This window comes from Podarcis melisellensis (assembly GCF_964234715.1).
Source record: "Podarcis melisellensis genome assembly, chromosome: 7".
Lineage (NCBI taxonomy): Eukaryota > Metazoa > Chordata > Lepidosauria > Squamata > Lacertidae > Podarcis > Podarcis melisellensis.
In genome coordinates, this window is record NC_138539.1 from 19616466 (window position 1) to 19633610 (window position 17145).

Below are 17145 nucleotides of genomic sequence, written 5' to 3' on the forward strand. Positions count from 1 at the left end.
GGAAGGCATGCTTGGCAAACCCTTACTCCCGCCCTGAAACCTATACCTCCATTGTGAAAGGACGTGTGGATCCAGAATTGGCCTCCACAGTCACTTATGAACTCACTGTTAAAACCATGTTTATGGAAGGCAATCTTACTCGGCTATGAGCGATCTCCAAAGAAGAAGAAGAAGAAATACTCATGATATTTAGTGTGCTCTTTTTCCAAACTCCTCTAACAATGCTAAGATTAAGGACTTTAAAAACCAAAATAGAAACAGGTTTAACTTGTTTACATAGCACACACCTGAAACAACAGTGAACAAAGAGTACTAGTCCCACTTCTCTGTTAGCCAACAAACACCTGAAATCCAATACCTAGCTTGCGAACACTGGATCCCATGTATGCCATTGTGGGATAAAAGGGATCGCATGAAGGATTATGCTATTGGTGGCTGCTAGCCACAATGGCTATCTATGTTCTACCTCCACTATTGGAGACATAGTGTCTTTGAATGCCAGTTGCAATCAGGGAAGAGGTGCTGTTGTACTCAGGTGCTGCTTGCTAGCTTCCCATAAGCATCTAGCTGGCCACTGTGAGAAGAAGATGCTAGACTAGATGAGCAATTGTCTTGATCCAGCAAGTTCTTCTAATCTTTTGAAGTTGCCTAATCTTGCCTCAACTTTCAGAATCCCGCTTGCTGAGAATCACAATTAGGAAGAGTGCTGCTGCTCTCAGGTGGACTTCCCACAAACCTTGCTTGGCCACTATAAGAACAGGGTACTGGACTCAATGGGTCTTTGGTCCGATTCATCAGAGCTCTTGTAATGTTCTTACCAGACTTCTGGCCAAATCCAACTTTGTTGTTGTTTAGTCGTTTAGTAGTGTCCAACTCTTCATGGCCCCATGGACCGGAGCACGCCAGGCACTCCTGTCTTTCACTGCCTCCTGCAGTTTGGTCAAACTCATGCTGGTAGCTTCGAGAACACTATCCAACCATCTCGTCCTCTGTCGTCCCCTTCTACTTGTTTGGATTCTTGGCAGGGATACTGGAGTCGCTTGCTGGTTCCTGCTCCAGATGGATCACGTTTGGTCAAAACTCTCCACTATGACCTGTCCATCTTGGGTGGACCTGTCCATCTTGATCCATGAAGGGGCAAATCCAACTGGAGAGAGTTTATCATTATCTGGATCAGCAAACACTTGTTTCTTTAAAAGCTAATATTTGCAGATCACTACTTTTCATCACCATCTAGTTTGCTTTAAAGCTGGCAGTTTTTCAAGAGTGTTTTTCAAGAGTTTTTCAAGAGTCTGGAAATATATCTGCCGGTCAGGTTTCCTTGTAAGATTAAATTTATATAAACAGAAATAGTTTGCATTATTTGAATAAACATCCACAAATTTATGAATAGAATATATGACAGATAAGGTAATGATGAAGACAGAAGTGCCTGGCGTGCTCTGGTCCATGGGGTCACAAAGAGTTGGACACAACTAAATGACTAAACAACAACAAAGGTAATGATATGTATAATTTTTAACATGCAGAGAATAACAAGTGCAAACAAATCAGAGAAGGGAGCTGAGGGAAGTCTCAGGAGAGAAGGAGGGATGGGGAGTAGGGGGATAAAAAGGGGAAGAAAATGATGCAACTGATTACTTGGATGGATAATTTGTTTTGTTGAAATTGTTTAATAAAAATATTTTTTAAAAAAAGAAGAAAGAAATAGTTTGCATTGAATGTTAAGCTTACAGCAGTCTGGGATTCTGCAGCAGCCAATTACAATTATTTGGCACAATTCAGAAGTCACAATTTAGTGTAGTACATCAGTGCCCCTGTTCTGATGTGCAATGCTACCCAAATGCCCACCTGCAGGAGTGAGCAGAGCTACTTGCAGGGATTATGTGGAATTGCACGTCTTTGTGGAGCCTTTACTAACACAGCTGACCTCTTCAGAATATGTCCTGTCCCAGTTCACATGATCTGCACTTCTACATGATTTCCTGCTGGACTGAAAGGCTGACCGGAGCTGTTCCATTTATCCCACCCCTGCCACATGGTTCAAAATTTCACCTTACCCAGGAAGCCCAAGGAGCTATCCAGAAGACCAAGAAGTGCTCTTTGTTAGGAGCGGGTGGCAGGCTTCAGGCTTGCAGGGTCTATTGTTCTTGTGGTTTTGGACTAGAACCCTGAGATCTACCAGCCAGAGCCAAGCACAAAATATATATAGATACACACAGAGACAGAGAGAGAGAGTTTGGAATGGTCAACTTTTAATAATTGCTTTTGTTACCATGTAATGTCATGAGTTACAAAATAGCTAGAAAAAACTATGAAGTTCTGAAAAGGCTTCAGTTTATTTGTGTGTTTTTTAATTTTAAAAAGAGCCATATTCATTACAAAAATGTTTCAGGCATTTTGTAGGACTCCTCTGGATAAAAGCCCTTCTCAGGAGTCCTCAAAACTGCATGATCCACTTTGGGATCAAGGCCCTCTTAATTAGGCTCCTTATGCTTAGAGTATGCAAACCTCCAAAAAGAGAACGGGAAAACCAGCATGTCAGGAAGGATGCCACACAAAGCTTACAGTAGCTGATCAGCAATCTGAGAAGAAAAGCAACCAGAGAAAAGAATTACATGAGGTCAGGGAATCTGTTTTTTTCCAAGCACCAAAACAGAATGGAGTTTGCAGTTATCACACACACAAATCCTTTCCTGAAGACTGCAAACATTGTTTATTTCAGCTATGTAATTTAGGGCCATGTTGTTGTTGCTGCTGTGGTTAATTGGGAGTTGGAAATCCTTGCTGAACCACTGCAAATCACCCAGAGCCCAGCAGTTGATCCCCGTCTGCTTCTCTGTCCATCCTTCTCTAGATAGTAAGGAAACTGTCCGGCAAAAAGTCTTAGGGAGCACAGTAGCTGCTCAGCTCCCTATCTCTTACAGGGCTGTTGCTGCTGCTCTTTCTGGGCGATCCTGCAAAGTAAGGGAGTGCTGAACCACTTTTCAAGGAGGCTGCCAGCTGCTCCACCCCATTGGGAATGGGGAAGGCTGAAGCTCAGGGACAGAGCATCTCTATGCATGTGTAATTGCCCAGGTTCAATCCCCTCCAGCATCGCCAGGTAAGACTGGGAGTGTCCCCTGCCTGTGGCATTGGAGAGACACTTCCATGTGTCAGGCAGCTTCCTGTGGTCCTACGAATGAGGGCAAAGCTGGTGATGGCTGCAGCAGGACTGCTGGGGGTGGTGGTAGAATTGGCACTGAGGGGGCACCAAAGGTGGCCATCCCAGCCCCCGCGCTATCTATACTGTGTAGTGGTTAGAGAGCTGGACTAGGACCTGGCAGAGTTGTTGTTATTGTTTAGTCGTTTAGTTGTGTCCGACTCTTCGTGACCCCATGGACCAGAGCACGCCAGGCACTCCTGTCTTCCACTGCCTCCCGCAGTTTGGCCAAACTCATGCTAGTAGCTTCGAGAACACTATCCAACCATCTAGTCCTCTGTCATCCCCTTCTCCTTGTGTCCTCCATCTTTCCCAACATCAGGGTCTTTTCCAGGAAGTCTTCTCTTCTCATGAGGTGGCCAAAGTATTGGAGTCTCAGCTTCAGGATCTGTCCTTCCAGTGAGCACTCAGGGCTGATTTCCTTAAGAATGGAGAGGTTTGATCCACCTGGAGCAGGAACAGGCAAGCCACTCTAGTATCCCTGCCAATAAAACTCCATGAACCTGGCAGAGACCAAGGGTCAAATCCCCACTAAGCCATGAAGCTCACTGGGTGACCTTGGGCTAGTCCCTACCCTCTGGGCCCAGCCTACCTTACAAGGTTGTTCTGGGGGTTAAATGAGGAAGCTCCTCAAGCTCCTTGGAGAGGCAAAAGGTGGGATAGAAATGCAATAAATAAATAAATACAAACAAATAAAAATTGTGTGTCACATTCCTGCATATTACCAGAGTGAAGGGCATCAAATCCACCCTCAAAATGTATGATGCAACTACAGTGGTACCTCCGGTTACAGATGCTTCTTGTTTCAGACTCCACTAGCCCAGAAATAGTGCCTCAGGTTAAGAACTTTGCTTCAGAATGAGAACAGAAACCCTGTGGCGGCGGGGGCAGGAGGCCCCATTAGCTAAAGGTTAAGAACAGGTTCAGGTTAAGAACGGCCCTCCAGAACGAATTAAGTTCTCAACTCGAGGTACCACTGTATTTGTTTAAAAGATGGCAGACTTCAATCCTTTAGAAATGGAGGCAACTGGGTTGGTAAATTCCATGTACTTCTTCCATTAAAAAATAAAATAAAGTACGGTAGTTACAGGCGTGTGTTGACAGTACTGCTTGTTCTCAGCTGATTTCTCAAACACCTGCGATCTCCGCTTCGCTCCAAGACGAAAAACTTCCTTCCTTGGAGGTTGGACGGGCCCTCCGTCATGGATGTTTTGGTTGAGATTCTTGCAATTGGGGTGGACTAGATGACCCTGGGGGTTCCCTTCCAACTCTACAGTTCTAAGACGACACCGCGCGCTGCTCAGAGAAAGAAGTGGGCGCAAGAGGCTCCCTCCCCAAAGCAAACCGAAGCGCCCCTCGGTTCCCTGCCCGCGGCGCTTCTGCCCTCTGCCAGGAGGCGTCCACGGCTGCAGCAGCGCCAGGCAGCCAAGCGGACCAGGCAGAAGCAGCCGGCGGCAACGGCGGCTCCACGTGTCAGGGCGGGGCGAGGCAGCGCTCGGGCTGGGCAGGGCTGGAGCTGCTGCGCGCTAGCAAGGGAGCGAGCGAGGCAGCGGCAGGCAGGCAGGAGGGCGAGCGAGCGAGCGAGGAGGCTGCTGCGGCATTGACGGCGCCTCGCCTCTGCCTCCTCCCCTGGCGAGCAGCTCTGTGTCCCGCGCCACCTCCCACCGCAGCTGCGTCGCCGGGTCCAGGCGGGATGGGACCCCTCCGGGAAAGCAGCAAGGTGAGCGCACGGCGGAGGGGCTCGCAGGTAGGACGGGCTAGGGGCGGGATGGGACACCTCGGGGACAGCTGCCAGGTGAGGTAAGAGGGCTCTCCGGTGGGGCTGGCGGGGAGGATGAGGAAATCAGGTCCATGCACGTGCAGCCCCCAAAACACGCGTTCGGTGTGTCGCGTGTACGTGTGAATACTTGCCATAATGTGTGCGAGTGAATGCGGGGTGTTGTATGTGCTGGCACCGGGGTTCAAGCTTTGGCTAAGGCAGGAGCGGTGTTTAAGACTAGGATACACCAGCAGAAAAAGTGGGATGATGGATATTTTCACTTTCCCCCTCCCCTCCCCTCCTCATCTCTAAAATGCCCAGCAACAGACGCTAAAAGAGCAAACGCTGCTGAGTCCGCCCCTGATGGAGTCTGACATCATTAAGGCAAAATTTGTGGGATTCAGGGTGTGTGTATTTATTTGAGGAAGTGAAGTCGAACACGGGGGATGGAGATGTGTGGGGCAAAGGCAAGGGATCGGGGTGAAGGAAATTCATAAGTGGGGGTCCCCAAGCAAAGGGGAGATGAAAGGTGTCTCTCGCCCTCCCCACCTTCCTTGCAACAGCATCACCCAGAAGAGTGTCCCTCGAGTCCACCTCTGATGGAGTCTGACATCATCACTGCTGCTGTGCCCCTGCCGCAGATTTTTCGCTGGAGTGGAGATTTGGGGGGGGGGGGCAGAGCAGGGAGAGACCTAGCTCACAATTACGTCACCCCAAAGCTGGGAAGGCTGACCAGAATCCCCATTTTCTCTGGGCTGTCCTTCCCCAACCTCTTTGCATTTGCTGGAACCTCTTGGGGGCTGTAGCCCTGCCGATACAGGTGGCAAGGATGCTGCAAACGGCTGTGATAATTGCCTTTCAGTGCTTTTCCAGCTGATCCAATTTTAGCACAGTAATTGCAGTGCTGGTACTTGGTTGTCTTTGCATAGGATCTGTGCATCTCCAGCCAGCCTGGCAAACCTTTCGCTTTTAGCTGTTGACTTCTGCTTTTTTTCTACCTCTCCGGCAGGGGAGTGCACTTCTGTGTGGATACTCCCACGCACACATTGATCGAACAAGGCTAACCCCCATCTGCTAGGTGTGGATACAAGTGGGGCTTTTTATGGTGATATGTTGGACTGTTGCACAAGAGCAAAACTCCAGCATTTACAGATTGCTGGAAAAGCCCTGCGAGCCATTTTGCACATTACAACGGAGTTGCCTCAGCAGCAGCAAATTGCATCTTCCTAGCAAGTAGACCATGTGACGAATACATATGCTTGCAAAGATGCTTGCCACATCAATGTCTGCATGTGACATTTCCCACATTCTCGCCTCGTTTTTAGCTCTGCTCAGTTCAGCAGTGGCATAACAGCCGCTGCAAATCACTTCCGCATGGGCAGAACCACAGTTAGGCTGTGTGCACGACATACATTTAAAGCCCATCGTTTAACCTGCACAGAGCTACAATTCCCAGCGCCCTTAACAAACTACAGCTGCCAGGATTCTTGGCGGGAGGAGGGAGGTAATGTGCTTGGCATTTATGGTGCACAGAACCTTAGTACAGTGGTACCTCGGGTTACATATGCTTCAGGTTACATACACTTCAGGTTACAGACTCCGCTAACCCAGAAATTGTACCTCGGGTTAAGAACTTTGCTTCAGGATGAGAACAGAAATCGGGCTCTGGCGGTGCGGCAGCAGCAGGAGGCCCCATTAGCTAAAGTGGTGCTTCAGGTTAGGAAGAGTTTCAGGTTAAGAACGGACCTCTGGAACGAATTAAGTACTTAACCCGAGGTACCACTGTATCATGTTCATCGTCAGTGTAGTTTCAGTCTACATCAAGGAAATAAGATAGGAAATATCCAGCCAGTCCATCTGGCTTTGTACTGCATCCAGAATTTTAGGTCCAGGATTTTAGCTACTAGCCATGATGACTATGTTCTGCCTCCACAGTTGGAGGCAGCAATGCTTCTAAATACCCTTTCCTGAAAACTACAAGAGGGGAGAGTGATCTTGTGTTTGGGTTTCTTGCTGGGGGTTTCCTACAGGCATCTGCTGGTCCACAATGAGAACAGGATGCTAAACAAGTTGGGCCATTGCCCTCATCCAGCAGCTTTTATGTTCTTACATTGTACCATTGAGATGGCCCTTCCATGTGGCTCACTGTGGCCAACTGGAATGCTATCCATGGGCAGCTCCACCTGAGCAGAAGCAGTTTTTGGTGGGGATCATACCCATTTGGAAGGGACCCCAAGGATCATCGAAGTCCAACCTCCTGCAATGCAGGAATAAGCAGCTGTCCTGTATGGGGGTCGAACCTGCAACCTGGGCGTTATCAGACCATGCTCTAGCCCAGTGTTTCCCAACCTTGTGCCTCCAGATGTTTTTGGCCTACAACTCCCATCATCCCTGACTAGCAAGACCAGTGGCAAGGGATGATGGGAATTGTAGGCCAAAAACAGCTGGAGGCACAAGGTTGGGAAACACTGCTCTAGCCAACTGAGCTATCCAGGGGTGTTAGCTGACCTGCTGACTCCATACATTGAGCCAGACCTTTGGGTGGGGCGGGGCTGGGAAATACGCATGGACTGATGTGCCCGTTTTCTCTGTCATTGGAAGGAGCACAAAATGCAGGACAAGGAGATCTGCCGCAGCCGCATTCCTCGCCTGGTCCTCCGGCCTCATCTCCCCCAGCAGCAGCTCCGCCACCAGAAAGTGTCCCCGGCGTCCGAGTCACCCTTCTCGGAGGAGGAAAGCAGAGAATTCCACCCCCTCAGCTCTTCTGGAGGGTCTGCAAGGACCATCAGCAGCAACAGTTTCTGCTCAGGTACTAGAAGAAACAGTGTGTCTGTGGCAATGCTGATATTATAGTCCAGAGATGGGGAACTAATAATAACAAAAACAAAAATTTTATTTTTACTCCGCCCTCCCCAGCCAAGACTGGGCTCAGGGTGGCTAAGACCAGATATAAAACAATTGATTAAGATACAACTTCAAAACAAGATTAAAATACAACATTAAAATGCAGCCTCATTTCAATAGAAACTCAAATCGAAAACTTTTTGGGGATGAAAACGTCAAATCTTCACCAAGGCCAACTATCCAGACTGGTCATACAGGGAAGCCCCCAAATAGGAGTTCCATCACAGAAGGAGAAAGGAAAAAGGAAAGAGGGGGAGGGGATCAAGTTGATTCCAAGCCAAAGGCCAGGTGGACAGGGACGCGGACGTATAAAAAATATTGGGGGGGCCCGGGAAAGCTCATGAATAATAAATAAGCTCATGAATATGCAAATAAAGTGGCGCCGCCTCCTCGTGAGCGAATAGGGGAGAGCGTGCTGCGCCTATTAATCAGCTCCAAAGGAAATTGGGTGGAGCTTTTGCTCGGGAGGGAGGGCAGGAGGCATGCAGCCCGCCCCTCCCTGTGCATTTTGGGCTGGGGGAGGGGCGGCGATGGCGCTCTGCTGGAGGGGCGCCGGAGATTATTGGGGGGCGGAGCCCCCCCAAACGAATTTTTGAGGGGGCTCGGGCCCCCTCAAGCCCCATGGAGTCGGCGCCTATGCAGGTGGAACAACTCAGTCTTACAGGCCCTGCAGAAAGAAATCAGATCCTGCAGGGCCCTGGTCTCATGAGACAGAGTGTTCCACCAGGCCAGAGCCAGTGTTGAAAAGGCCCTGGCTCTGGTTGAGGCTAATCTAACTTCCTTAGGGCCCGGGACCTCTACGGTGTTGCTATTTATGGACCTAGTAGGCATGATAACCATGGTGACTATGTTCTGCCTTGACAGTTGGTGGCAGTGATAACAGTTTCTGAAAACCATAGAAGGGCAGTGCCCTTGTGCTTGAGTCTTGCTTGAGCATTTCCCATTGGCATCTGGGTGGCCACTGTGACAGCAGGATGCTAGATTAGATGAGCCACTGGCGTGGTCCATTAGGTTCTTCTTATGTTCTCCAGATATTGTTGAACAGCAAGTCCCATCATGCCAGGCCTTTGGCTATTTGGGAAAGGATATGGGGTATTTATTGGAAAATGAAAGTAATGGACACATTATAATTGCATGTTCAAGGGAATGTCTTATCAGATGTCAAGTAACTGTACAGTGGTACCTCGGGTTAAATACTTAATATGTTCCGGAGGTCCATTCTTAACCTGAAACTGTTCTTAACCTGAAGCACCACTTTAGCTAATGGGGCCTCCTGATGCTGCCGCGCCATTGGAGCACAATTTCTGTTCTCATCCTGAAGCAAAGTTCTTAACCCGAGGTACTATTTCTGGGTTACTGGAATCTGTAACCTGAAGCGTATGTAACCTGAAGCATATGTAACCCAAGGTACCACTGTACAATCTTTAGAGGAAATCTGAGTGCAGTGCTGCATAGGGATGTTTTTAATGCTTGATGATTTATTATGCTTTTACATTTGTTGGAAGCCACCCAGAGTGGCTGGGACAACCCAGTCAGATGAGCGGGATACAAATAAAATTATTACTGTTATTATTACTATTATAGGAGGGGGTTGGGCCTCCGCTCATATCAGCCACTGCCATCATGGTCAATGGTCAGGAGTCATGAGACTTGTAGTCCAACAACAACTGGAGGGCTATAGATTCCCCACGCATTTTAGCCCAATTGCTTTTCCTCTCTACCCAAGAAAATAGAATAACTTTCCTAACGGGGTCAGTGGTAGCAAATATACCAACTGAAACCTGTAGAAAATTAATCAGTTTGCTGCATTGTGGGAGCCTAGGAAGCCAGGTTCAGCTATATCAGCTTTGTCTACACTGAATGACAGCAGCTCTCTCTAGGATTTTAGGCAAAGTTCCCTCCCTGCCTGGAGGTGCTGTGAGTTGGACTTGGGATCTTTTGTATGCAAAGCAGATGCTCTTTCACTAAGCTGCAGCCCTTCTCCAGTTACAGTACTTTGTCAGAAATGTATCCCAAGAGGCACCAAATATATATTGTTCCACATTGCCAATTGCCTGGCTCCATACAGTGGAGCTTTAGAGAGAAATAAAGTCACTGTCAATGAAACTCAGCTCTGAGCACATGAAGCATGTGCCGCTGACTGAAATCAGATGTTTCTGTTTGGATTAGTAAGTGTTTATCTTGAACGCTGCATGAAAAAAAAAATTGGCATGCCCATTTTAAACAGAGCTGAGGTTTACACACTTGGAGAATCTGAAGGGTGAGGTTCACCCAGGAGCAGCTTAGATCTGTGAATTTAAGTTTGCATGTGAAACGAGAGGGATAATTGGTTCAGGAGAGTACCGATTTACAGTTTCAAAAGATGGTTTCTAAAGAGAGCTTATATCCAAAGGTGTTTCTAATCCCTGTCTCAATTATAAGTGACGCAGCAGATGTCATGCAACAACACTGATTCGTGACACTCAACCTCCCACTGATTCACTGTGTCACATGTGTGGGTCAGTAATCAAATAATGACCATCTAATACAGGTGTAAAGGGACACAGGTGGCACTATGGGTTAAACCACAGAGCATAGGAATTGCCGATCAGAAGGTTGGCGGTTCGAATCCCCGCAATGGGGTGAGCTCCCGTTGTTCGGTCCCAGCTTCTGCCAACCTAGCAGTTCGAAAGCACATCAAATTGTAAGTAGATAAATAGGTACCGCTCCGACGGGAAGGTAAACAGCGTTTCCGTGTGCTGCTCTGGTTAACCAGAAGTGGCTTAGTCATGCTGGCCACATGACCCGGAAGCCGTCTGCGGACAAACGCCGACTCCCTCGGCCAATAAAGCGAGATGAGCACCGCAACCCCAGAGTCGGTCACGACTGGACCTAATGGTCAGGGGTCCCTTTACCTTTTAATACAGGTGTATGGAACTTTTGGCTCTCTAGATGCTGCTGAACTACAACTTCCATCATCCCTGGCCATTGGCCATGCTTGCTTGCTAGAGCTGATGGGAGTTGCAGTTCAGCAACATCTAGGGAGCCAAATGTTTGCTACCCCCGGTCCCATATAAGCAATGTTGAGTGTGGAAATTACAGCGTGCAAATGAAAATACAGTCTTGCCCCACCTCCATACCCTGCAGATATTGATACTAATTAGACTAGTGGGAATTTTCCTATAACCACACAGTGGCTTAGTGATTCAAGTCCAAAGACAATTTGGAACAATTGTCCAAAGGGAGAGTGTACAAGGTGGCACAAGGGATTTCTTAGTTATAGGGGAACATCTATATTGCTAATAATGTACACTGGCTTTCTAAGAACTCAAGTCAAACCTGTATGCAACATCACTCTTCCCATTTGTGGTTCCTAGAAACTGGTTATTTAGAGTCCTACTACCTCTAACAGAGAGGGATGCGGGTGGCACTGTAGGTTAAACCACAGAGCTGAGGACTTGCCAATCAGAAGGTCAGCGGTTCGAAACTCCGCAATGGGGTGAGCTCACTTTGCTCAGTCCCTGCTCCTGCCAACCTAGCAGTTTAAAAGCATGTCAAAGTGCAAGTAGATAAAAAGGTACCGCTCCAGCGAGAAGGTAAACGGCGTTTCCGTGCACTGCACTGGTTCGCCAGAAGTGGCTTAGTCATGCTGGCCACATGACCCGGAACCTGTACGCCAGCTCCCTTGGCCAATAAAGCGAGATGAGCGCCCAGAGTCAGCCATGACTGGACCTAATGGTCAGGGGTCCCTTTACCTTACATCTAACAGTGTGCTAGATCATGGCTGCTAACCACTGATAGCCTTGTCCTCCATGAATTTGTTCAATCCACTTTCACAGCTATCCAGTTCAGTGGCCATCGTTGCCTCTCCAGGGAGTGAATTCCATAGTTCAACTTCATTCTGTGTGGAGGAAGTACTTATTTTTGCCTACCACTTTAACATTCACAGCTTCCCCTGGTAGGACTTATAGTTCAAAGAGGGTGACAAGGATTCAAAGCAGGCCTCCGGCTCTGTCTTTCAGAGGAGAGGGAGCGGCTGTTCAATAAGCCCCGAATGACAGTGCACGACAGTCACAGAGCCAGGACTCCAGTCATAATTGATGCCAAAAGCAGCCCTGCTAAGCTTTTCACAATTGGGCAGGAGGAGAGCTGGATTGGCAGGGCTGCTTAAAGAAAAGACTTGCTGACTCATAAAGTATAACCACATGTGTGGAGAAGTTATAGCCACCCTCCCTGCTATACCCATCTCTTTTGCTTTCAGCGCTTCTCCAGCGTACTCCCATTGAAAAGAGGGGTATGATAGCAGACAGTTGCTAGCTGGTTGTGGTGGGGGTGGACAAGTGAAAGTGGGGGTGGGGCTGTGGTTGTCCTGCTCTTCTCCCTTCTTATGACTGCTCTGCTCATTGAGTTGGTACCTTTTGGGTCTCTGCTGTGCTGCTCTGCTCTTCCCCTAACTCCTTGACTGGCTAGCAGGCAGGCTAGATATAGTGAGGAGATGAAGAAGAGTTTGGATTTGATATCCCGCTTTATCACTACCCGAAGGAGTCTCAAAGCGGCTAACATTCTCCTTTCCCTTCCTCCCCCACAACAAACACTCTGTGAGGTTAGCGAGGCTGAGAGGCTTCACAGAAGTGTGCTAGCCCAAGGTCACCCAGCAGCTGCATGTGGAGGAGCGGAGACGTGAACCCATTTCCCCAGATTACAAGTCTACCGCTCCTAACCACTACACCACACTGGCTCTCAGTAGCATAGCTATAGCGATAAAGTAGCATAGCTATAGCGATAAAGCATCTAATTTGGGTTCAGAACATCCCAGGTTCAATGTACAGCAGATCTGGGGACCCCCAGTACAGTCATACCTTGGGTTACAGACACTTTAGGTTGCACATTTTTGGGTTGCACACCGCACTGAACCTGGAAGTACCAGAACGGATTACTTCCCGGTTTTGGCACTCGCGCATGCGCAGAAACACTAAATCGCACTTTGCGCATGTGCAGAAGTGCCAAATCATGACCCGCGTCCACTGTGCTGGGAATGTCCCCAGTCTAAAGCCTTGCAGAATGTAGCCAGCCAATGTAGACCAGAGCTTCTCAAAGGGTGTGGCAGGAGAGAATGGCAAGTGTGGCAGGAAGATTCAAGGAACATGAAAGAAGCATTTAAACATTTCAGTGTAGTATGGTAGAGTATCAAAATATTATTATTATTATTTTGCAGAATATGGATAGGTATCTTTTGAAAATGAGAGCGAGAGTCAAGATTATTTGTGTTGATGAGGAGATGAGAGTTTGTTTGTCTCAAATTAGGCCTAATATAAATGAGATTACCCAGCAAAAGCAAGTTCACACCTCTCACTGAGGTTGTATACATACTTAAGATCCATGCTTTTTTTCCCCTTAAAAATGTTTAGGGGTACTCTCATTTTGTCTTAAGAAAATCACAATTTTATAGTTCATATCAGGAAAAATAAATACAAGACAAAAAATAAATACAAGACAAAAGTACAAAGATTCACAAAATGTTTAGGGGTATGCGTCCCCCTTGTGCACTGCTTAAGGTAAATATGTAAGAGGATCATTTATAATTATATTTTGGGGACAATTTGTGTTCTTACGTAGCTGCATTGTTTATTATTATTATTATTATTATTATTATTATTATTATTATTATTATTAATATCCTGTACCAGCACTGCTGATTGTCCCCCTGACTTATGTATTTCTTATCAATTAAAAATCAGTCTGGCACGAGCAAATTTTTAATGTGAAAGGGTTGCCCAGAGGAAGGAAGTTTGAGAACCAGTGATGAAGACAATATTGAGCTATATGGATCAAGACATATAAACGACCCCAAGTGATGATAACATAGCTCAGGTTACAGATGCTTCAGGTTACAGACTCCGCCAACCCAGAAATAGTACCTCAGGTTAAGAACCTTGCTTCAGGATGAGAACAGAAATCGTGCTCCGGCGGCGCAGCGGCACCTGGAGGCCCCATTAGCTAAAGTGGTGCTTCATGTTAAGAACAGTTTCAGGTTAAGAACAGACCTCCAGAACGAATTAAGTTCTTAACCCGAAGTACCAATGTACATTGGCTTCCAGTACGTTTCCGAGCACGATTCAAAGTGTTGGTGCTGACCTTAAAAGCCCTAAATGGCCTCGGTGCTGTGCAGCTGAAGAAGCATCAGCCCAGACCTTGAAGTCCAGCTCTGAGGGTCTTTTGGTGGTTCCCTCATTGTGAGAAGAGAGGTTACAGGGAACCACACAGAGGGTACTTGCACCTGCCTGGTGGAATGCCCTCCTGCCAGATGTCAAACAGATAAACAACTATCTGATTTTTAGAAGACATCTGAAGGCAGCCCTATATAGTTTTTAATGTTTGATGTCTTACTGTGGTTTTATAATTTGTTGGAAACCGCCCAGAGTGGTTGGGGCAACCCAGTCATATGGGCAGCGATAAATAAATTGTTATTGTTATTATTAGAGCGTATGCCCCCTTGGACTCGCTAGGACTTATTTCCCCATAACACTACATATAATAATAATAAGGATGCATAGGATTCTCTGTGGAATAGGATTTATGCATGCTGTATAAACATCCTGCAAACGTTTTGAAATGAGGCTACTCTGGATTAATTCATTTGTAAGTGGCATCCTTGCTGATAAAATGAGAATAAGATTTCTGCGTCTGCATTTTTACACATTTTTTAAGAGAGAGAGGGTATGGCCTGTTGATCTCAGAGGGGCTGCAAAAGTCACAGGAAGATGTTGGGCTGTATCCAACTAAGTTCTACTCAGAGTAATCCATTGGCATTAGACAGGTCTATTCATTTCAGTGGGTCTACTCTGAGCATGGCTAACATCAGCTGCCCCCTATTATTTCTTCTATGAAATTATTGATCGGGGGGGGGGGGGAGCCAGCTTTCAAAACCCTCATTTGTTCCAGCCAATTGCATGTGGAGCTCGTTATAAAACTTCCAGCTGGATGCTAGGCTTCGATAAAACGAAACAAATGCTTTGGCGTGCGTGCTGTCTGTCATCTGACATTGAAACAGGCACCCTCCTGCCTTCCCCCTCCGGTTTGGATTTCAGCTGCAGGGTTCATATGTCAAGCAGAGAGAAAAACATTCTCCCAGCAGCAACGCCTGCCTCATCAGCTGCCGAATATTTCACCACATCAGGTCTGTTATCCTTGTGAGTTGCATAGTAGGGGCTGCTTGGGAGCGGTTCTCTACAGAGTGCTGCATTTACCTTGTCCACCTGGAAAAGGGGATGTCCGCAAAGCATTGTCAGCTATTCAGCTTTGAATGGCCCTTTCATGGCCTGGGTGTTCCAGAGAAAGGCAACCCAAAAGAGTGTCATAGAATCATAGAATCATAGAGTTGGAAGAGACCACAAGGGCCATCTGCAGCCCAGAATTGCATTGGCTTTTTTAGCTGCCGTGTCTCCTGAGCACTCTGGAGAACGTAGGCTGTGGAGATCTGCCTGCAAGGTAGTAGGACATGTGTGGCACTCACAGCAAATGGGACATCTTTTTCACACCAAGCATTACATTCCCTAGCACACGCCAGTGATTGGCAGTGCAAGAGGCAAAGGGTTGGTAGAGTATCTGTGGGAATGTTCAGGGAGGCAGGAGAGGATATATTGTTTACTAATATCCTTCCTAACTTGCGTTAGCAAGTTTCTTTACTTAGCAGAGTGTTTTCCCTTCCCCTTTATACAGCACATCAGATAGCTGGTTGCAGGCTTGTGTGAGCCTCTAACTAGTATACAATTCAATCTGTCTCAGATTGAATTGTACATTCCTGGTAAGCTCCCTTGAATCCCTCCTAAAAGAATAAAGACACCACAGTCTTATTCATAAGTAAGAAAAAGAAAGTTTACTCACGATCAGGCAGAGCACAGTGTGATCTCTGAAGGCAGGCTTAAGGCTTAAAGTTACAAATATGTACATGTGGATCTACCCCATATGAGTGAATAATCCCAGTGACTGCAAGATAACAGTCCAGCGCTTCACCCAACAAAAGGAAGATGGAAAAGAGAGAGAGAGTTGCAGTGTGACTCGTCCTTTTGTTACCTGGACAGGTTAGGTCACACCCACCTTCTGTCACATGCAAAAGGTAGGATGTTCCAGCCAGGAGGAACAGGAAGTTTTGACTGGCTGGACCAAACATTCCCTTGCATGTCTTCTCTAGCATCACAAGGAATGTTGTACTTGACTGCTCCCAGCAGATTACATCCCACAGTATCCAGTATGGCACTTATCATCATGTAGTAGCCTATATTCCAGGAAAATCTCTTCCATCCAAGCAAGCAAGCAAGCAAGCAGGAGACATCAGAACAATTCAAAGGAACAGGAGATATTCACATTAATTGCTTCATCTTGTCCTGCACACCACTGGCAAGTGGCCCCTGGGTGGCTGTTGAGATGAGAACAGAATATGGCCCTCTGGCTCAAAAGATCCCCCACCTCTGATGTATCCACTTACTACTGCTGCTGCTACTACTACTACTACTACTATTTTAATTTATATCCTACCCATCTTGCTGGGTTTCCCCAGCCACTCTGGGTGTCTAACAACATATATAAAAACACAACAAAGCATCAAACATTAAAAAACAAAATATCCTATATGAGCAACAAACAAACCAATAAATCAATAGAAACCAATAACAACAATAACAATACAGTGGTACCTTGGTACTCGAATGGCTTGGCTCCTGAACAAATTGGCTCCCAAACGCCACAAATGTAGAAGTGAATGTTCTTGTTTGCAAACGTTTTTCAGAAGCTGAATTCCAACGCTGCTTCCTCAGCTTCCGGTTGAGTGCAGGAAGCTGCTGCAGCCAATCGGAAGCTGTGCCTTGGTTTTCAAACCATTTCGGGAGTCGAATGGACTCCCAGAACGGATTGAGTTCAAGAACCAAGGTACCACTGTAATGGCAATAATAAACAGTTTACAATTGCACCGAAATTAAAACAACCACCAACCCCAACTGAACATTTAACCTTTGGAATAAGCTCCATTGAACTTAGTGGGGCTTGCATTTCTGCAGATGTGCATAGGATCCCACCGTTAGGCTGCAATTCTTGTATACATTTGCTCAAGAGTGAGCCTTGTTGAACTCAGCAGGGTTTGTTTCAGAGTGTGCATATGCCTAGGGTCAGAATGCACATGAATGAATATGGAATTATCTTGCCTGGCAACTCCTGGAAAACTGATATAGTCTTGCAAGAGCCCTTCTGCAAAGCAGTTTCCCTCATCTCAGTGCTCGGTGCACCTGCTTGAGAAGTCACACCCGAT

At 47.0% G+C, this 17145-nt stretch overlaps 1 protein-coding gene across 3 annotated transcripts in view; it reads left to right on the plus strand.

The window, feature by feature from the left end:
- Window positions 1-4701: 4701 nt before the first annotated feature.
- Window positions 4702-17145, plus strand: part of SYBU (syntabulin) — a 44547-nt gene continuing 32103 nt past the window's right edge. For all 3 annotated transcript variants that reach the window (XM_081918812.1, XM_081918813.1, XM_081918815.1), the window contains exons 1-2: window positions 4702-4922; window positions 7563-7770. In XM_081918812.1, the coding sequence (XP_081774938.1) occupies window positions 4896-4922; window positions 7563-7770 (235 nt within the window). In that variant the 5' untranslated portion in view covers window positions 4702-4895. The remainder of the gene's footprint in view (window positions 4923-7562; window positions 7771-17145) is intronic.